The sequence below is a fragment of the Ovis canadensis genome, chromosome 6 (assembly GCF_042477335.2).
Source record: "Ovis canadensis isolate MfBH-ARS-UI-01 breed Bighorn chromosome 6, ARS-UI_OviCan_v2, whole genome shotgun sequence".
Classification (NCBI taxonomy): domain Eukaryota; kingdom Metazoa; phylum Chordata; class Mammalia; order Artiodactyla; family Bovidae; genus Ovis; species Ovis canadensis.
Genome location: NC_091250.1, coordinates 31,692,244 through 31,713,977, shown reverse-complemented (window position 1 = coordinate 31,713,977; position 21,734 = coordinate 31,692,244). Strand labels below are relative to the sequence as shown.

The 21,734-nt window shown below is 45.1% G+C and overlaps 1 protein-coding gene across 1 annotated transcript; it reads right to left on the bottom strand.

Moving 5' to 3' along the window:
• Nucleotides 1–1,071: 1,071 nt before the first annotated feature.
• Nucleotides 1,072–21,331, bottom strand: CASP6 (caspase 6). The gene is made up of 7 exons (XM_069593540.1): nucleotides 20,838–21,331; nucleotides 9,110–9,152; nucleotides 8,430–8,576; nucleotides 7,939–8,015; nucleotides 5,741–5,916; nucleotides 2,338–2,497; nucleotides 1,072–1,634 (listed from the first exon to the last, which is right to left on the bottom strand). The coding sequence occupies exons 1-7, from the start codon at nucleotides 20,893–20,895 to the stop codon at nucleotides 1,396–1,398; spliced, it is 900 nt and encodes a 299-aa protein (XP_069449641.1). The 5' UTR covers nucleotides 20,896–21,331; the 3' UTR covers nucleotides 1,072–1,395.
• Nucleotides 21,332–21,734: the final 403 nt, after the last annotated feature.

The following is a 21,734-nucleotide window of genomic DNA, read 5'->3' as shown; positions in this document are numbered from 1 at the left end:
ATTTGCCTAGAGGGCTGGGCCTGTGCTCACTGGATGAGCTGAGGAGTTTCTATAGTCATTCACCCTTGCAAGGAGAGCTATGGAGACAGCAGCACCTGAGGGTCAGAAGCTAAAGGTAAACTGTTCAACTGACAGTGGAACCCCCGCCATGACCACAGGAAAAGGGATGAATGCCCCACTGACCTTGGCATATAGTTGGCACATGTTCTGAACTGTACCTGAAATAGCACAAAGTGAAGTGAAGTCGCTCAGTCATGTCCGACTCTGCGACCCCATGGACTGTAGCCTACCAGGCTCCTCTGTCCATGGGATTTTCCAGGCATAGTACTGGAGTGGATTGCCATTTCCTTCTCCAGGGGATCTTCCTGACCCAGGGATTGAGCTCGGGTCTCCCGCATTGCAGACAGACGCTTTACCGTCTGAGCCACGAGGGAAGTCCTGAAATAGCACAAACCACTGCTGAACTGGCAGGTCCCAGGTTTGTTATCAAAACCCAGACTGTTACCCATCTTCAGCCTCTGGCAGATTACTAACAAAGCATATTACTCAAATTTTACATATCATATTCAGTAAGAGCTGAATCTTAAAAATACCATCTGGGGCTCCCCAGGCAGTCCAGTAGTTAAGACTCTGTGCTTCCACTGCAGGGGGCATGGGTTCAGTCCCTCATCTGGGAACTAAGATCCCACATGCTGTACAGCACTACCAAAAAAAAAAAAAGCAACAGCTATTATTCCATAAATATGATGATGGTCTGTGAGTGGGACTACCAGACAGTGTACAATAATTTACCATTCAAGACACTGACAGAATCAAACTTTGCAGGTTTGTGGCCTCTACTAAGAATTAACTGATTTATATTTCTTCTTCAAAATGCCACATAATAGTTCTTGAAGGCTTTTTTAAACACATTTAGTCTTATACAAAAAAGTGGTAATTCATATGTAGATTAATTTTTATGACCAAGTAAAACCAAGCCATCTATAAATTATTCAAGTTAGAATGGAAATTAGAAAAATTTAATGAAAAAATTTCAAATATTAAAGGAAAACAAGTTCTTAGATTTCAAAAGCCCTTAAAAACATTACGAAGTTTTATTTTAAAAAAAAGTCACAAAATACAAGTTAAATCAGCCAGAGATTAAGTAAACTTGCAATTTACTACAAAAGTCTAGTATTACAAATGCTTGTGGATTTTTATCTGTAGGAATTCCCTGAGGATTTCATTTCTCCATATATCAAAACCCCTTCACCATGTCCAATATGAACTATTTTAAGTTATTAAAGCTTAAAACATTTAAAATTGCTGTACCATTTAAATTGCTTCAACCAAGTGATACTCCTCTATATGAAAAGAGAAAATCTATTTTGAATACATAAAACAAAATAGCACTTATCATTTAGATTTTGGAGAGAAGTGCAGCTTTTTAGTTAGCATTGAGGCAAAGCAGGGAACCTGCTTCTTTCCAATAGCACTTGGGTCTTTGCAAAAGTCTACTCGGCGCTGAGAAACCTTCCTGTTCACCAGAGTGAGGAGTTCTGTGAACTCCAAAGAGGAGCCGAATTTCCCCAGCATCTCACACAAATCTTGAATATACCATGAACCATTCACAGTTTCCCGATGAGAATAATAACCTGAAAAAGACAGGAGAAGCCACTGAAGTTTCCTGGTTACCGACTGACAGAAAATCACTTTTCAAGTCCAAGTTCTCAAAAATCATTGGGCGAGACTAAGATGTGTCCATGATACAGTTTAAAATTTTTTCTCTGCTGACTCTTCTCATGTGGAAAAAAAGATTAATTCCACACAGTTCTATAAAAATGGTGCTGATGCTATGTAATTTTCTCCACTTCCTAAAAATTCCCAAGCTAGTAGTAAACTAGGCAATGATTTTTGAGACCAGTGATTAGAAAAAAGAAAAACATAAAATTATTTACTACAATAGAGAACAACTGTCATCAAAATATTTTTCAGGGACTTCCCTGGTTTAGAGGCCACACTTAAAAAAATTTTTTTCAACAATGTTTTCCACAAGTGTTAACTATAAAAAATGGTATCACCATCACTGACACATTCTGCTGCTAAGATATTCAATATAATTAGGGTTAGAGCTTTATTTAACATATAGTAGTTTTCAGGAAGGACTTTTCTATAAGGTACTTTATAGTTTTAAATGTCACTCTGATCACATGGCCTAAGATGTCCATTAAGCTTGTGAGCTTCACGACCAGATCTCATGTCCCATTAGAAAGACCTCACCTAAATCAAGCCGGGATGAAACATACAGAAACTTAGCAAAGAAAGCCAATTATACATTTGTATTAAACACCCACACACCTTCTGCCACGGAGTAGCACATGAGGAAGTCGGCTCCAGCAGGAAGTGTATAAACCGAGGCTGCGTCCACCTGGGTCACGTTGGCACCCAGCATGTCTGTCCCATGATCAACTGCATCCAGAGGGATAACCGGCACGTCGTGCTGGCTGCCCCGACACGCCTACGGGACAAGGAGGGAAATCCCCTCCTTTAGTTACCTGTTCTTCCCCGTGCTTCACGTTCACAGTGAATGTGTAGTTCAGTACGCCTTTACAGCAGCATCAACAGAATCCACTTTATAGGCATTTCAGAAACAATGCATTCAGGTTTAGAGCAGGCCAAAGCCGACAGTTCTGTTTTTTCCTACTTACGTTTTCTCCTAGTTGATGATTTAAAAAACTGGCATCCTCAACTAGACACCAAATTATGTTGATCAAAAGGTATACTGTAGAGGAGAAAACATCTGTGGTTTTAAAGTTTCTTAAGCATTACGCACACCACAGCACCAAGAGCCACCCCTTCTTTTAGAAAATTACAGTACGTGCCTAAGTGTTTCTATGTAATCAGGTAATATATTCCCAGCTTGGGTTTTCCTTGCCAAGCTGCTTTTAAGGGTCAAAATGACACCACCTGACCTGAGAGTCATTATCAATGTGCCTCCTTCCTTCTGCTCCCACTTTAAAGTGAGGGCTCAAATTCTTACTAATTCTGACTCATACAAAGGCTAACATTAAATGACTATTACGGGCTTTTTGTCCCCACTCCGTTTATTTATTTATTTTTTGGCAGGGTCCTTCTCCCTGGGAGTTTGGTCTTCTTTCAGTCAATAGGTCCCACCCCCATTTATATACTGAGGGCTTCAAAATAAAACATATAGCCTCCAATATTTCAAAGGTAACTGCATATGGTGATACGGTCTTTAAAGAGGTAGTTAAGGTAAAATGAGGACTATTGGTGGGCCCTAACCCCCTATGACTGGTGTCCTTATACAAAGAGGCCAGGGCACAGAGAGCACAGGGAAAAGCCCATGTGAAGACAAAAGAGATGAGAATCCACCTCCCATCCAAGGAGAGCGGCCTCAGAAATCAACCCTGCTGACACCTTGATCTCGGGCTTCTAACTGCAAGAAAATAAACTTCCGTTGTCTAAGCCACTCAGTCTGTGTGCAGGCAGACCTCAGAGATACTGCAGCTTCAGTTCCAGACCACTACAACAGGGCTAATATTGCTACAGAGCGAGTCACGTGAATTTTTTTGTTTCCCAGTGCATATGGCACCCCACTCCAGTACTCTTGCCTGGAGAATCCCAGGGACAGGGGAGGCTGATGGGCTGCCGTCCAGAGTCGGACACGACTGAAGTGACTTAGCAGCAGCAGTAAAAGTTATGTTTATACTATACTATATAAAAGTTATGTTTATACTATACTATATAAAAGTTATGTTTATACTATACTGTAATCTATTAAAGTGTGCAGTAGCATTAATTCTAAAAAAAAAAGGACAGACCTTAATTAAATACTCTATTGCTAAAAAATGCTGACCATCACCTGAATCTTCAGCTAGCCATAATCTTCTTACAATAGTAATGTCAAAAATCACAGATCATCATGACAAATAATATTTTAAAAGTGTGAAATATAACGTTGCCCAAATGGGACACAGAGACACAAAGTGAGCAAATGCTGTTGGAAAAATGGCATCAACGCAGGGTTGCCACAGACCTTCAGTTTTTAAAAAGCGAAAGTGTAAAAATACGCAAAGTACAATAAAGCGAGGTATGCCTGTACTCTGTTCTGGCAGCCCTCGTAAACTTAGCACAGTGCTCTAACAAGATTCTGCTGTAATATTATAAATGTGTCCATCAATTCTGAAATGGCTGAAGAATTATAAGCTTTAAAAGAAACATTCTGATGGATTTCAGAGTTACCAGATAAACAAGATTCCTAATACCCTATTTTTACAGGGAGATTTTAATCTTATTTTGTACTATCAGGCTTATTTTCAGACCTTTTCTACTGTCTTCCTGCATGGAATGTAGAGCACGTGGAACTCAATGCCATCACTTGCCAAATCAACGGCAGTAAGCGTAAGAGCCGGCCTTTACTGGCTGGGGGTGGGCCACTTCCTCAGCACTGTTCAAAGCGTTTTTCATCTTAGGCCACGTCATCTTATCCTCTCAGTCACCCTATGAGGCAGTGTGCCTGCTGTGAAGAATCTGAGGCATAGAGAAATCAAATAACTTGGCAAAACATTTTCCTTGCTTTGGTGCCTGATGGTGCTGGCTACTCCCTTTTTCATGAACAATCACCCATCATTCTTGTGATTTTTCTCCTGTTCTTCTGAGGCGTCCTCCTCATTGTCTTCCCTCTGCCCATTCCTCATCAGCATCCCTCAGTTCTGTTCTCCACTTGTTTTTGGTGGCACCACACAGCTCGTGCGGTCTTAGTTTTCCAACAGGGACTGAAGCCGGAGCCCTGGCCTCGATGGCACTGAGTGCTGTCAATGGGCCCAAAGGAATTCCCTCTACACGCCTTCTTCAGGGGATCCTTGACACGGAGGAGCTCATCCACTCCCATGCCTCCCAGAACCCTCTATCCGCTCATCACTGCCCCAGCGTACTTCTCTAAGCCGGGCCGCCTGTCTCCATTACCATCCACCCCCTCGTTGCTCCCAACTAACTTCTCTAGCCTAGGCCGCCTGTCTCAATTTCGACCTGTATTTCCAACACATCTCACAGATGCCCCAGTGCCGCAGTCTAAACAAGAAACCAGGGAGGGAGTCATCCTTGACTTTTTAAGTAGCCCCCTACTCCCTCTCTCAAGGAATGGCGGGGTGTGAAAGGTGCCCGGGTCCTTCATGCAGCCCGGCAACATCAGGAATTCTCATTTTTCCCCAGAAATCCCTACTGAGGTAACAAAGGGGATGTTATTCAGGCCCCCCAAAATATTTTTATTCTTACTACAAGTTGGGCAGCGGCTAGACCCATCTTGGCCTAAGGGAAAATGTGAAAGGACTAGAAGTCTAGATGGAACTAGAAGTCTTCATGCCCACCTTCTCCTCACTGGCTGGCATGTTCTCCAGCCACCAGACCAAACCTGGTCTGAACAGGCAGTGCCCCACTGCAATGGTCCATCAGTAGACACCTTATCCAGAGGCCCTACCTTGACACTGGGCTGGGCCAGGGAGTCATTGCCAAGTAATGTTCATTATTTTGAGTCAGTTCCAAGTAATAAAGATTCTGAGCATCTTTATGTTAAAGAACTACCACTAACAGCTGAAGCTGCAACTCTGATTGGCTAGGATTCAAAAAGGGCCTTTTCCAATTGCTGGAGAAAGTTAACTTCCAAAATCAGCTTTAGTTCTTTCTAATCACATGTATAGAACTATGGCCTTTATAATTAGGATTATAACGTAATCAGTCTTACCTGAATGATAAATATCTTGGGTTTTCCAACCAGGCTCTGACACTTGTCTCCTTTGAACAAGCCTGTTAACGTCTGAATTTCAATTTTGGCATCATATGCGTAGATGTGGTTGCCTTCACCGTGACTCAGGAAAACACACAAAAAGCAATCTGCATCTACGTGGCTAGCAGTTGATGCTAAAAAGGACCCCAAAAGTTATTTAGAAATGAAAATAAGGTACTTAGTATCTAAAGTTTCAGATAATTGAGGGAAAATTTTATTATAAAATGTCTAATGAAACAACTTATTTAAATTAAGCAAGAATTTATACAATTATACAATACAATTTAAACATCCAAATTATTACAGTTCAAAGAAATAAGAGTTTGAACAGGTTTTTGTTAGCTTTTTTAAAACACAGAATAATGACATGGAAAACCTAAAGGGATTATTATGGGGAACGCCTAAGAAGTTTCTTTGAATCGGCAGAGACCTTCTTAGGGCAGACACAGGAACTACCCCTAACACTTCCCTCTGTGTCGCTGCACCTCGAAGGGAGGCAGCGCTGGCACTATTCTGTCTACAGCGCTTGGAGCTTCCCAAAGAGTGTTAAGACACGAGGCGGATGCCCTCCACAGCTGAGGAGCGAGCAAAGTAGGAAAGGTGGGGAGCAGCCAGGGGAAATTATTTACAGATTAAAGAGGAACCCTGGTATGAGGGTCCTCAAAAAATTAAAAACAGAGCTACCATATCCTACACTTCCACTTCTGGGTATATATCCAAAAACGATAAAAAAGCTAACTTGTGAAGATATATGAGCCCTTGTATCCTCTGCAGCATTACTGCAACAGCCAAGATACAGAAACAGCCTGAATGTCCACTAATAGATGAACGGCTAATGGAAGTGTGGTCTGTACATGTACAATGGGTGAGCATTCAGTCATTAAAAAAGGGAAAATGTGCAATTTGCAACAACACAGATGAACCCTGAGGGCATTACGTTAAGTGACTCAAGTCAGAGAAGGACGCGATCAGGTCACTATATGTGGGAACTAAAAACCCAGCAAGCAAAACCAAGTTCAAAGCTGCAGAGAGCAGACTCGTGGCAGCTGGGGCAGGGGAAAGGAGAAGTGTGAGGCGAAATGGTGAAGGGGCCAAAAGGTATGAACTTGCAGTTACAAAATACATAAGTCCTGGGGATGTTAATGTACAGCATGATGACTACAGTTAGCATATTTGAAAGTTGCTAAGAGAATAAATCTTAAAAGTCACTAGAAAAGAGTCTGTAACTACGAATGGTGACAGACGGTAACTAGACTTAATGGTGGCGATCGTTCCCCAATGTACACAAATGCGACCCCATGGCCTGCAGCATACCAGGCTCCTCTGTATGTCAATTATACCTCAATTTTTAAAAAAAAGTTCTGAAGAAAGTTTAATGATGCAGTTGTTCTAATAGTCCATTGACAAGTTACTTAAAAACCCATGACTTGTAGTGATTACTATACACATTAAGTTGTTAATTTACCTACTGCATGCTGCTGCTGCTGCCAAGTCGCTTCAGTCGCATCCAACTCTGTGCGACCCCATAGATGGCAGCCCATCAGGCTCCCCCGTCCCTGGGATTCTCCAGGCAAGAACACTGGAGTGGGTTGCCATTTCCTTCTCCAATGCGTGCTTGCATGCTAAGTCGCTTCAGCTGTGTCCAACTCTGTGTGACCCTATGGACAGCAGCCCTCCAGGCTCCTCTGTCCATGGGATTCTCTAAGCAAGAACACTGGAGTGGGGTGCCATTTCCTTCTCCAACCTACTGCACAGTGATGTAGAAATTATGAGATAATGTATGTAAATCAGCAGTATTTTGAAGTCAGTAGAAAACTTGGGTGTGGAAGGAGTCAGTTAAAAAATGACTGCCCAGCATCTGTAGTATTTGCATCTTGGGCTTTTAATTGCCAAATGAAAAGATCATTGCATTCATTTCCAGAGTAACAGACTGTAATCAGTGGTATATAAACTATAACTTGGTAGGCATTATATGCAAAGGTCTCTAAATCTGCTGAGTAATGTATAATCAGAGAGGCACAACCAAAACCTATAACCCATGCTAAATTAATTGACATGCCTTTTTTACAAGTTAACTACTTGGACCTATCTCCATACAAGGATAATTAAAAACTACTCAGTCCCATCAAAGGAAGATGAATAGGAAAACTACTTACCCTCATGAATTTTGAGCAATAGTTCTTCTGCTCTAAGATCATCAAAACATTTTACTTCAAATCCTAGATCTGAAAACCTGGAGATTAAATTGGATACTAGCTTATGAGCTATTCAAAACTGTCATATACTCCTAATTGTTTGAGGAATCTATACTCGTTTTTATGACATATAAATTGACTTTTCTTTAGGGAGAAAGAAAAATATGACAATGATGGTTTTCCTCAATTATCCATGGCAGGAAGGGATTTATTCATGGTAACTGATTTGTTAGAATACTGCCGTCTACTATGCAGATATATTTATAAGAATGCAAAGACTGTTAATATTTAATAGAACAGGATTAGGGGGGAAATTCAGGCAAGTTCTTAGGGGAGGCTGAGCCCAAGTGAGGTTCATCCCCAAATACTCTTGCTCTGTTATGTGTACAGTGTGGATAAGTAGTTATCGCTTAAATATCTGACCACCTGGATGTTAAATAAAACAGTACTACCTGCGCCTAAGATTGTCTCTGTCGGCATTGGTGCCCGGCCTGTTTGGCAGGGTTAAGTGCCAGAAGAACCTCTCATGATTGAAGATTAACGCAATTCCTCTCCTCTTGTGGTCCATTTTGTACTTTTCAGTTGGATCAAATATTTCTCTGTTTAGGAAAAGTTTAAAAAACAATCAGTCTAGGTCTTCTTAAATAATAAGCTCCTCCAAGCCCAAGGTCAATGCACAGAACAGACAGAGGCCTGCTGCTTCCTCCTCCACCAGGCCGGCAGGCCACTGCTGTGCCCTGGGCAGGCCTCGCAGCCACACTGGTTGGGAAAGTCCTGAAACATCTCTGTACCAACTAGTAAACAGCAGCCATCCTGAGCAAACCCCTCCCATCCCCCAATTCCTCTGCTTGGGTGTCTTTCCCCCAGGGCTCCAGGGACCAGGGACCAAAGACAATGGTCTGGCCCAGGCCAAGGCCATCCCAATTGTTCAATATCTTGAGCCTCAGTCTTGGTCCCTTCAGAACCAGGGGCAGCAACCAACCCGCACACCTACAAGGCAGCCCTCCAGATGCTGAACCTGACATTCTCTACTCTGCTTTTCAGCGCCATGTCCCTGTCTTACTTTGACTTCTGTAGGCTAATGATGGCCACTAAAGGAAAAGACCTTAATGAGTAAACAGAAAATTATTACCTCCTAGGGAAGGCGTCTATTTCGGTCATGTTTTGTTCTTCACCTATTAAAAGAAAGTAGGGTTTTGTTAATATACTTTTTGATTTATGGTCATAAAACACATTAGGAGCTCCCAGCTGCCTTGATTCCTATCTGCTAGGCTCCTTCTGTCTTGGTTGGTTTAAAAGTCAAAGGATGTGAGAAGGGGTAAGGGAGAAGGAAGGGAAAGTGCTATTAATAATAAACGAACTGCACATGCCACAACGAGAGAAGCCTGCACACCACAACTACAGAAAGCCCACGCGCTTCAAGGAAGACCCAGCGCAGCCAAAATAAATAAACAAACCGTAAACGCACAGCTCAGTTCTTTCTCACCTCCAACTCTTACATGCAAAATAAAAAAAGATCATAAACAGAAACGGAAAAATACTACTCACATTCATTCGCTGCACACTATGCCAAAAGTAACAAATGTAGCTCTGTGGTTATGAAGCTCAAATGAAACATGAAATTGCTTTATTTTGCAGCAAATGTTTTTAGCAAATGTTCTCTGACACAGAGAGAGAGTGAAGTCAAGCAAGAGAACTGAACACAGTGTGGATGACACTGGATTATCCTACTGCCTGGAAGCGGCAGACGTTTTGGTGGAGGAAGGGAAGGGCAAAGACTCAGATTCTGATCTCCTGCATGACACATGTGGTTGTTATGATCCTATAATGGGGACCCTCTTCTCTCAGCCCAAGATCAGACTTCCCCACCCACAAGACAAGCTCTCACTGAATTCCTCTCCTCCCAGGAACAGTGCTGTGCAACAGAGCCTTCTGCAGTGACAGAATGCCCTATACCTGAGCTGTCTCTGGCAGCAGCCAATGGCCACATGTGCTTTTGAGCCCTTGAACTTTGGCTAGTGTAACTGAGGAACTCAATTTTTTAATTAACTTCAACTAATTGAAATTTACATAACACGTGGCCAGTGGCTTCTCTACCGGACAGCAATAGTGAGTCTAACATCTTCTACCAGAAGAGTCCATATGCTCATGAATCTGCTTTTACCTGATAAGCAGCTTGAGAGGGGACAGAAGGTGACGACCACACAAGTACTAATAATGTAGCAAGATGCCCCTGTCAGTTGAGGTCTTGGAAGGAAGGCAGATGGACCCTAAGGGTAAACCCCTACCCATCATCTCCCAGCCAAGAGGGTGGTGTTCCCCTCACTCCTTGGAGTCTCTTCCTCACGCCTGATGGTTCTAACCTCATGTGTCCTCACTGACAAAGATCCACCTAGGGAGAGAGGATGAGGAGAGGGAGAATTCAACTCCAGGGCCCTTTACCAGTCACTCTCAGCCTGTTTCTCCTGGACTGCATCCAGTATTCAAACCAGCCAAGACCCCAGAGAGGCATCACCCTTCCCCTGTCCAATAGGCCCCAATCAGTTTTCCTTAACCTTCCACATCAATCCCCGGCCTGGGTGATAAAATGCAGGTTCCTGGTCCCTAACCCAGATTTACATAATCAGAATCCTGGGAGATGTGCCAAGGTGATTGTTACTGCACCAAAGATTAGGAGTCAGAAGCAGCCTCTCTAATGCATCCTCCCCACTCTCCTGAGGCTTCCATGCTACTCTCATCTTGCTCTAAGGCGGATCCTGTGAACTCTACACCTTGTTGTACTGCAGACACTTCCTGCCAAGCTCTCCTCCATCAGGGGACCTCCCTACCATGCAGCTGCTTACTGGAGGATCTCCTATTTCACACAATGCTCTACTGAAGACTCTCCCTACCCCGCACAATGTTCTAGAAGGGGTCCCGCCCACTCCACTCACTGCTCTACTAAGGTCACGTGGTACCTCGTACCCTGTCCCACCAGCAGACTTCTACTCCACACTCTGACCCTGGGGATTATTAATGCTTCCTGCTGGACACTGTCCCACCAGAGGCATTCCACACGCTTTTCTACTAGAACTCTTCCGGCCCTGTGCACTGGATACTGGGGACACTTCCTCCTCCCAAACTCCTCTATCCAGAATACTTCCTCCACCACACACTGCTCCCCTGCCAGGACGCTCCCTGCTCCACACACTGCTGAACAGCCGATGCTTCCTAACGAGACACACTCCACTCGGGATGCTGACCCAGCGAACACACAGCTCTAGGGGGCACTTCCGGTTCCACCCTGTGCTGGGCGCAGCACACCTCCTCCTACACGCCCTGCTCTACCAGGATTACTTCCGACACCACACGCTGTTCTCCCCGGGACACTTACCATCTGCTGTACCCGGAATACTTCTAGTCCACACGACGATACTTCCCAGCTCACACAATGCTGAAGGGAACGCAGCCAGCGCCACACCCTGCTCTACTACAGGAACTCTGAATCCACACACGGTCTACCCTGGGGACTTCGTCCTCCACACACTGACCTACCAAGGTCACCCGGTACCACCTGTACCCTGCTGTATCCGGGACGCAGCCTACCCCTCACGCTACTTTGCCAGGGTACGTCCCATCACACTGCTGTACTCTGGATACAGCCTCTCCTTCCTCTACAAATACTTTGCCCAGAATCCTCCCTGCTCCACACACTGCTCTGTGGACGGTTATTTCCTTCTCTGCACACTTTGCACCAGTGACTTCCCACTCCACTCAGCGCTCACCTGAGGAGACATCCTCCCTTCTTATGCCACAAGCTGCCAGAAATGTCCGACTCTGCACACCGCTCTACAAGGGGCGTCTCCTACCCCACGCTCTGCTCTACACCTGGGACCTTCCTACTCCACAGTGTTCTGGGTGGTTACCTACTCCACACACAGCCCTGTGTGATATGCGCCCTACTACCACGGTGCTCCACCAAGGGTAGTTCTTCACTGTTCATTCAGGCCGCTTTACCTGGAGATCTGCTCCTCAACAGCGCTATACAAGGGACCCTTCCCTGCTGCGCTCAGCGCTCGCGGAGGATACTCCCTACCCCAGACACTGCCCCACTGAATGTACGTCCTGCTCTCCCCACGCCACACACCGCCACACCCAGAATACATCCTGCTGCACACACTGCCGTACCAGGGAGAACTTCCTGCTGCACACTGCTCCACGGGGCGTATTTCCTACCAAGACTCCCCTCTGCTCAGGGATGCTGCCCTTCTGAACACACAGCTTTCCTAGGCTGACTTCCCACTCTACGTACTGAGCTACCCCAAATCCCTCTGAGCCCGTAAACTCCTCCACCGAGAGTACTTCCTACAACACAAAGATAGAGGAGGATACTTTCTTGTCCACACACTGCTCCCCGGGACACTTCCCACTCCACACAGTGCTCTGCTGGGGCTACTTCCTAGCCACACACTGTTCTAACTGGGGTTCCTCCTACCCCCCAGATTGCCCTCCCAGAAGACCTCTTATTCCACACCCTGTCTACTGGGGTTCCTTCCTGCTCCCCACACCACTCTACTAAGCAATATGCAGGGTTTCCTCTCCTTCCATTTTCAAAAGCATTCCATGATCCACTTTTTTTTCCCACCTCCTTTTAATACCCTTACCTCCTTATCATTAAAACAATCACATAAAAAAGAAACAGAATCACTCAAACTAAACATATTAAATCGATATCTAAAACTCAATCTCACCTCAAGAAACAACAAAAATCTCAATCTGACCTTACACCTAAAGCAACTAGAGAAAGAACATCAATAACAACACCACCACCGCGGCCACCAAAGTTTAGTAGAAGGAATGAATGATAAAGATGAGAGCAGAAATAAATGAAATAGAAATGGGGAAAACAATAGCAAAAATCAATAAACTAAAAGTTGGTTCTTTGAGAAGATAAACAAATTGATGGGCCTTTAGCCAGAATCATTAAGAAATGAAGGAGAGGATTCAAATCAACAAATTTAGAAACGAAAAAGGAGAAATTAACAACTGATACTGCAGAAATACAAAGCATCATAAGAGACTATTATAAGCAACTATATGATAATAAAATAGACAACCTGGAAGAAATGGAAAAATTCTTCAAAGGGTACAACTTTTCAAGAAGAATTAGAAAATATAAACAGACCAATCACAAGTAAGGAAATGAAATTGTAATTAAAAATCTTTCAACAAAAGGCCAGGACCAGATGGCTTCACAGGCAAATTCTGTCAAACATTTAGAGAAGAGATAACACCTATCTTTCTCAAACTCTTCCCAAAATTTGCAGAGGAAGGAACACTCCCTACATTCTACAAGGCCACCATCACCCTGATACCAAAATCAGACAAATAAATTACCAAAAAAAAAAAAAAATTACAGATCAATACCACTGATGAACAAAGACACAAAATCCTCAACAAAATACTAGCAAACAGAGTCCAGCAACACATTAAAAGACTCATATACCGTGATAAAGTGGGATTTATCCCAGGGGTGTAAGGATTCTTCAATATACTCAAATAAATGTGATATACCGTATTAAATAAAAACTATATGATCATCTCAATAGATGCAGAAAATGTTTTTGACAAAATTTAACACCCCTGTATGATTAAAAAAACTCTTCAGAAAGTGGGCATAGAGGGCATCTACCTCAATATAATAATGGCCATAGACAACAGGCCCACAGCAAACATCATTCTTAATGGTGAAAACCTGAAAGCATTCCTCTAAGATCAGGAATGAGACAAAGATGGCTCAGCATGGCTTTGGAAGTTGGTGGCTCAGATGGTAAAGAATCTGCCTGCCATGCAGGAGACCCGAATTCAATCCCTGGGTTGGGAAGATTCTCCTGGAGAAGGGACTGGCTACCCACTCCAGTATTCTTGCCTGGAGAATTCCATGGACAATTATACAGTCCACAGGGTTGCAAAGAGTTGGACATGACTAAGTGATTAACACTTTCACTCGGAAGTCCTAGCCATGGCAATCAGAGAAGAAAAAGAAATAAAAGGAATATAATTGTAAAGGCACAAGTAAAGCCGTCACCGTTTGCAGATGACATGATACTATACATAGAAAACCCTAAAGATGCCACCAGAACACTGGAGCTCATCAATGAATTTGGTAAAGTTGCACAGTATAAAATTAATGCACAGAAGTCTACTGCCTTCCTATACGTTTACAATGAAAGATCAGAAAGAGAAATCAAGGAAACAATCCCGTTCACTATCATAACCAAAACAATAAAACACCTAGGAATTAACCTACCTAAAGAGGCAAAAGACCTGTACTCAGAAAACTATAAAACACTAATCAAAGACAGAAAGATGACACAAACAGGTGGAGAAATACACCATATTCCTGGATAACTATATTACCCAAAGCAATCTACAGATTCAGTGTAATCTCTATCAAATTATCAATGACATTTCTCACAGAATGAAAACAAAAAATTTTACAATTTGTATGGAAATACAAAAGATCCTGAAAGCAACTGTCAAACTGCTGAAAGCAAATAGTCGAAGCAATTGTGAGCAGGAAAAATGAAGCTGGAGGAATCAGGCTCCTCAACTTCAGACTATACTGCAAAGTAATCAAAACAGTATGGTATTGACATAAAAACAGAAATAAGGATCAGAAAGCCCAGAGATAAATTCACTCACCTATGGTCACCTAATCTATGATAAAGGAGGCAAGAATATACAATGGAGAAAAAGGCTTTTCAAGAAGTGGTGCTGGGAAAACTGGACAGCTACATGGCAAAGAATGAAATTAGAACAGTACTTAACACCGTACAAAAAAATAAACTAAAAATGAATCAAAGACCTAATTTAAGACAGGACACTATAAAACTCCTAGAGGAAAACATAAGAAAAATATTCATTGACATAAAACACAGCAAGATCTTTTGACCCACTTCTTAAGAGTAATGAAAAACAAAAATAAACAAATGGGACCTAATTAAACTCAAAAGCTTTTGCACAGCAAAGGAAACCATAAACAAGATGAAGAAACAACTCTCAGAATGGGAGAAAATGACTGCAAATGAAGCAATGGATAAAGGCTTCATCTCCAAAATATACAAACAGCTCATGCAGCTCAACATAAAAAATAAAAAACAGGGACTTTGCTGATGGTCCAGTGGCTACGACTCCAGGCTCCCAATGCAGGAGGCCCGGGTATAACCCCTGGTTAAGGAACTAGATCCCACAAGCCACAACTAAAAGTTCGAGTGCACAGCTAAAGATCCTACATGCTGCAACACAGATCAAAGATCCCCTGTGCTTCAACTAAGACCCAGCCCAGCCAAACAAATAAATAAATGTTAAAAAATGCAAACAACCCAATCAAAAAATGGGAGGAAGACCTAAATAGACATTTTTCTAAAAAAGACATACAGATGGCCAACAACCCCATGAAAAGATGCTCGACACTGCTAATTATTATAGAAAGGCAAATTAAAACCACAACGAGGTATCACCGCACACCAGTCAGAATGGACATCATCAAAAAATCTACATACAATAAATGTTGGAGAGGATGTGGAGAAAAGGGAACCCTCTTGCATGGTTGGGAATGTAAACTGCTACAGCCATTATGGAGAAGGGTGTGAAGATTCCTTTAAAAAAGTAGGAATAAAACTACCACATGATCCAGCAGCTCCCACTAGTGGGCATATACCCTGAGGAAACCAGAATCGAAAAAGACACATGGGCCCCAATGCTCACTGCAGGGCTATTTACAAAAGACAGGACATGGAAACAACCTAAGCGTCCACTGACAGATGAATGGACACAGACGATGTAGCACAAACATACAGTGAGGGCATACTACTCAGACATTAAAAGGAACAAAATGAGGTCATTAGAGAGACTGGGTGAGATTGGGTGGACCCAGAGTCTTGGTAGCGATTTGGGTGGACCCATAGTCTTTCCTACAGTCAAGTCAGTCAGAAAGAGAAAAACAAATATCGTTTATTAATGGATGTATGTGGAAATCTAGAAAAATGGTAAATGAACCTAGTTCCAGGAGAGGAAAGAGAGGCAGCTGTACAGAATGGGCATCTGGACACAGTGGGAGAAGGCGAGGGTCGGACGAACTGGAAAATCATGATTGACATGTATACACTACCACACGTAGAATGATAGCGTAGTGGGAACCTGCCGTTAGAGCACAGAGAACTCAGCTCGGGGCTTTGTAATGACCCAGATGGATGGCAAAGAGAGGCGGGCGGTGGGAAGGAGGCCCGTGAGGGAGGGTCTATGTGTATACATGTATACATTCACATCTTTGAACAGCAGAAACTAAAACACATTGTAAAAGAATTACACTCCAATTAAAAAAAAAAAATCTGTATCTGAAAGTCAATCAGTTCCTTCTCCCTCCAAGAATCTGCATGGGTGCAAAGCGCCGAGTCTCTTCTGAGAACCCCAGAGGAGCAGCAGACCCAGCAGCTCCCCTCCCCCAGCTTCTGCACCTTGTTGGTAGTGAGCCTAAGGCAGCCTGAAGTGTCCCCAGCAGAGGGTATGCCAAGTGGCTGGTCACCAAACTAACTCAAGTCCTTGAGAGTGAAAGCACTGGAGATGTACACGCTATTGGGTCTCTAAGGCTTCTTTTTCATAGTCTCAGGAAGGAGCGCCGCAGTTCTCCTGGGCTGATGTAATCTAAGCTGTGCGTTTGAGTCATCTCAAATATTGCCATCAGCTTACAGATTTAGGGAAGACAGCTAGTATTAAGTAGTTCAAGATTAATTTGTTTAAAATGACATTCAGTTTCAAGGTTAACAGGACAGTCTCATTGAGGCATTTTTTAAAGTTTTTTTTTGTTGCTGTTGTCACTGTTGACACAATAGACATAGAAAGAAACTGGGCACTGAAAACTTAATTCTGAACCTCACAGGCTCTAACCTTCACTCTGCTATAAACAGGTGCCCTGTAACCTACAATATCAACACTGACCTGGTCCAGCTGCCAGTCTGTTCTAGCAGTTTGCTGAATTGGAATAGAAAGCTATGGAGACAGACATTAGAACAGAAGTTCCAAAACTTCCTCGGAGCTGATCAGTTTTACCCAGCTTCAGAGAACAGACATTATTGAGGCAGGAGACAGCTGGGCTCTAGAACAGACATTTACAACTGGCCCTCTGATCATAATTCCTGGGGAGAGAAAAAGGCTCCAGGCCAGACACTACCAGCCCTCTGCTTACACTTCCTGAGGCAAGAGACAGATGGGCTTTGGGCTATTTATGACCAGACTGCTGTCTACATTTCAAGATCTGCTCTTAGATAAAAAAACAGGAATTCAGTGGATAACCAGACCTTATGGGTTATCCACTGGGTACCTTATGGCAGGAACAGAGAGGGACTAAACTCTGTTAGAAGATCAAGAGGTCATATATTTCCCATTCGTAGGGCAAAGGAGACGCTACACATGTGCAAAAGGCTTCAAGGGGTCAAAAATGGCAGGGAATGTCAGACCACAGTAAGTCTTGCTGTTCCCCCCACCATATGCCTCTGCGATGAAATCCATCTTGACTGAAGGGTGCATACACACCCAGGGGAGGGTCCTGAGACAAACTGACTGGGGGGTGGAGAGTAGGGGGATATAGGGGTGTCAAAACAAGACAACTGGCCAAAGGTAAACAAAGACCAGGAGTCACTTAGTCGTGTCTGACTCTTTGAGACCCCATGGACTGAAGCCCACCAGGCTCCTCTGTCCATAGGATTCTCCAGGCAACAATACTGGAGTGGGTTGCCATGCCCTTGTCCAGGGGATCTTCCCGACCCAGGGATCAAAGCCTCATTGCAGGCAGCTTCTTTACCGTCTTAGCCACCAGCACTGTCCTATATAAATGAATTAACCATTTCACAAAGAGTCGGCCACGACTGAGAGACTGACTGAACGTTCTTTTTCCTGTGTTCCTCATTAGAGAGGACACGCCCGGCACCCTTTCTCTGCAGGTGTGCATCTCTGGCTTGCGTCTATCTTAACAGTCTCTCTGTGTTCGCTCCCATTTGTCACTGTGCTATGTCTCTAATCATAAACTTTGTACCTACATTTACAGTTTTTGCCTCCATGAAAAATGCATTTTTCACTGGGGCCAAGAGTCAGGGGAAAACAGGTTCTAGCCTCTAGCCCTTACTGGTCTGCAAGCTGGGATTCGTAGTTTTCATCGAGGTTACCCAGATTCAATTCCTGAGTAGTGAATTACAGTCTCGCTTTGTGCCACAGCTCACTGCTGCCACTTCGAGATCATTATGATTCTGTCAGTCATTTTAAACTGTACATGCCCAACAGGCCAGCTTTCGGGAAGGGTGCACAGTATCACTATACTGCATAATGCGAAAAGCTGACTCATTGGAAAAGACCCTGATGCTGGGAAAGACGGAGGGCTGGAGAAGGAGGAGACAGAGGATGAGATGGTTGGATGGCATCACTGACTCAATGGACATGAGTTTGAGCAAGCTCCAGGAGATGGTGAAGGACAGGGAAGCCTGGCGTGCTGCAGTCCATGGGGCCGCAAAGCGCAGGACACACTTAGTGACTGAATGACACACTGCATGAATACAAATAAACTGGATTTGTTGACATGGAGAAAATCAATCTTAGTGAGGGAGATACTCTATATAAGATTTATAAATTCCTTTTCATCTGCAATTATTCTCAGAAATGGGTCAACCAGACTCTTGACCTCTCCTCCCTTCTCCTTGTCTCTGATTTATGCAATTTTCCTCTCCAAAAATGTAACCACCTCTTTGCTCAAACCCACTTTTTACAAAACTAATCAATCATTCTTTTTCCTCCACACCTTAACCTGAGAATGCCTCCAGCTACCATTTGTTGGACTTTTTGCTGGACTTGTCTGGTGGCTCAGACAGTAAAGCATCTGTCTACAATGGGGGAGACCCGGGTTCGATCCCTGGGTGGGGAAGATCCCCTGGAGAAGGAAATGGCAATCCACTCCAGTACTATTGCCTGGAAAATCCCATGGACAGAGGAGCCTGGTAGGCTACAGTCCATGGGGTCGCAAAGAGTTGGACACGACTGAGTGACTTCACTTCACTTCACTTCACCATTTGTTGATGGCTTGGCATATGAGATAACTTTATCTCACTCTACTCCATAGGCCCTTTGAGACAGAGAAAGTGCAAGGGGCTTATCTGAGGTTGGTGCCTTGGAATTGGTACTGAAAGGCCCAGTTCTGCCTGCAGATTCCAAAGTCCATGTACTAGCTGTTAACATGGTAAAACCACTCCCACCAGGGAGAGAACAGAAACCTTTCTAAACCTTTGCTCACTTCTCTAAACTTCTTCAGTATCTACTGTCGTCATCTTCATTCACTGCAGTATCTGTGACAATCTACCCATATTCCTTATCAAAGTTAGTTAAGTCACTCAGTCAGGTCCGACACTTTGCGACCCCATGGACTGTAGCCCACCAGGCTCCTCCGCCCATGGGATTCTCCAGGCAAGACTACTGGAGTGGGTTGCCATTTCCTTCTACAGGGGATCTTTCCCACCCAGGGATCGAACCCAAGTCTCCCACATTGCAGGAAGAAGCTTTAACCTCTGAGCCACCAGGGAAGCCAAGGACTGGCTCATGTCAGGCCTGGAATACACAGGAAAAGGAGTATTGTGGACAAAGAAAGGGGAGCAAGTAGGAAAAGGAAGGAAACCATTACAAGAATGGCGGGGGATGTGCAGTGACTAGCGGTACCTCAAGCAAGCATCCTGCCCTCCTTCCCAGCCCTCCCCCTGGATTCCAAAAGGGAAATGGTTGCTGGACCTCGCACTGTCCCATCAGGGTAACCACACTTCCTGAACAACCGTGGTGACTTTTACAACCTGCCTCTGGGACAAGGCTTGTTTTCTGTAGCAAAGAACAGAAAGCTCTGAAATAAAGGCACTCTATGTGGATTGACCGCCGGCGAGTCAAACCACTCTCCACCTTCCGCGCCCCCTACCCCGCCCTGCCCCGCCCTTTTAAAAAACTGTGGCCAGGCTCAGAGCTTCTAAACTTTATCAGTAATATAGTTATACAGGGAAGAACGTCCTAAAGCATGTGTTTAGAAGCTGATTATTTTGTAGAGAAAAGGTATTTGTTGTTTGTTGTTTTAGTCGCTGTGTCCGACCGGGCTCCTCTGTCTGTGGGATTCTCCAGGCAAGAATACTGGGGTGCGTTGCTATGCCCTCCTCCAGGGGATCTGCTCGACCCAGGGATCCGACTCAAGTCTCCTGCTTTAGCAGGCGGATTCTTTACCATCTGAGCCACCAGGGAAGCCATACCCCCAGAGAAAAGTTACCGTGGCCTTAAGTTAAATTCACAAATAACCGCAGGTTTCCCGGATGCAGGAGGACCATGGGGGCTGTGCAGCTCCCAAGGCCTGACTCTGATCTCCAGTTTCCGTGCGGGCAAGCCTGGGGGTTTCTCTCTGCCCGGGCGCCCCTGCGGGCTGCTCACGCTCCACTGTTACTACAAGGCAACCACTTATTTTTACGTAGAAGTGAAAAAAATAAGGCCCAACAAGACCCAAAAGTTAACTTTTCTTATGACCAAGCGCAGTTAAAGTGCAAATAGCCACGACAGCTAGGAAGAGATCAGCGCCCGGAGGACAAAAGCGGCCGGGGCACTCCCCAGCGCCAGGCGCCGCCACCAGGGACCGCAAGGAGGCGGCGGCGAGGTCCCCGAGCTGTTTTTCCTGAGCCCAGAGGCTCAGCTGCGCCCACCCGACCCGAGCGCTTCCCTCCAAGACCCTCAACTTCTCCCGGCCACCGAGCAAAGCCGGGGTAACCCGCGTTCCCACTCGCGCCCGCGCGCCCCGCTCGGCACCCGCCACCTACCTGGACCGCGAGCCCGGCGAAGTGCAGCGTCCGAGCTCATCGCAGCGTCCGAGCTCATCGCAGCCGAGAGCGTAGCGCCGACGCCCGGGCGGCCTCCGCTTCCTGAAGCCCGGCCGCTGCCCCCGCCCCTTCCTCCGCCCCCGCCGCCCCGGCTGCCTGCCTTCCAGCGGTGGAGGCGGGGTTTGGGGGGTCTGCTGCTGCCCTTTCCTTCGCGCGGAGTTCGCCGCTGCCGGAGCGCCCGGGCAAGGCAGAGGACGCGGTCTCACCCGCCTGGCGCCCGGGGAGCTGAAGCCGGCCCTCGGAAGACCTCAGCAACAATTCCGAAGACAACCCGCGGTCCTGGGGTGGGAAGCTGCAAGCGATTACAGATCACCTGCGGCGAGCCCCGGATCGCTCGAGCTCCACCCCAGTCTCTGCTTCTCCCGAGCCTCAAGGTGTGCGCTGCCCTGTTTTCCCCTTTTCCGAGTGCGGGGACTTGTTCAGTTCCGTTGCTCAGTCGTGTCCGACTCTTTGTGACCCCATGAATCGCAGCACGCTAGGCCTCCCTGTCCATCACCAGCTCCCGGAGTGCACTCAGATTCACGTTCATCGAGTCAGTGATGCCATCCAGCCATCTCATCCTCTGTCGTCCCCTTCTCCTCCTGCCCCCAATCCCTCCCACCATCAAAGTCTTTTCCAACGAGTCAACTCTTCCCATGAGGTGGCCAAAGTACTGGAATTTCAGCTTAAGCATCATTCCTTCCAAAGAAATCCTAGGGCTGATCTCCTTCAGAATGGACTGGTTGGATCTCCTTGCAGTCCAAGGGACTCTCAAGAGTCTTCTCCAACATCACACTTCAAAAGCATCAATTCTTCGGCACTCAGCTTTCTTCACAGTCCAAGTCTCACATCCATACA

Coding starts and splice junctions, on each gene's coding strand:
- CASP6 (XM_069593540.1), bottom strand. CDS start 20,895: ATGAGCTCGGACGCTGCGATGAGCTCGGACGCTGCACTTCGCCGGGCT. Junction 9,153..20,837: donor TCGCCGGGCTCGCGGTCCAG/GTAGGTGGCGGG, acceptor TTCTTTTAATAG/GTGAAGAACAAAACATGACC. Junction 2,498..5,740: donor CCAAGATATTTATCATTCAG/GTAAGACTGATT, acceptor CTTGTCCCGTAG/GCGTGTCGGGGCAGCCAGCA.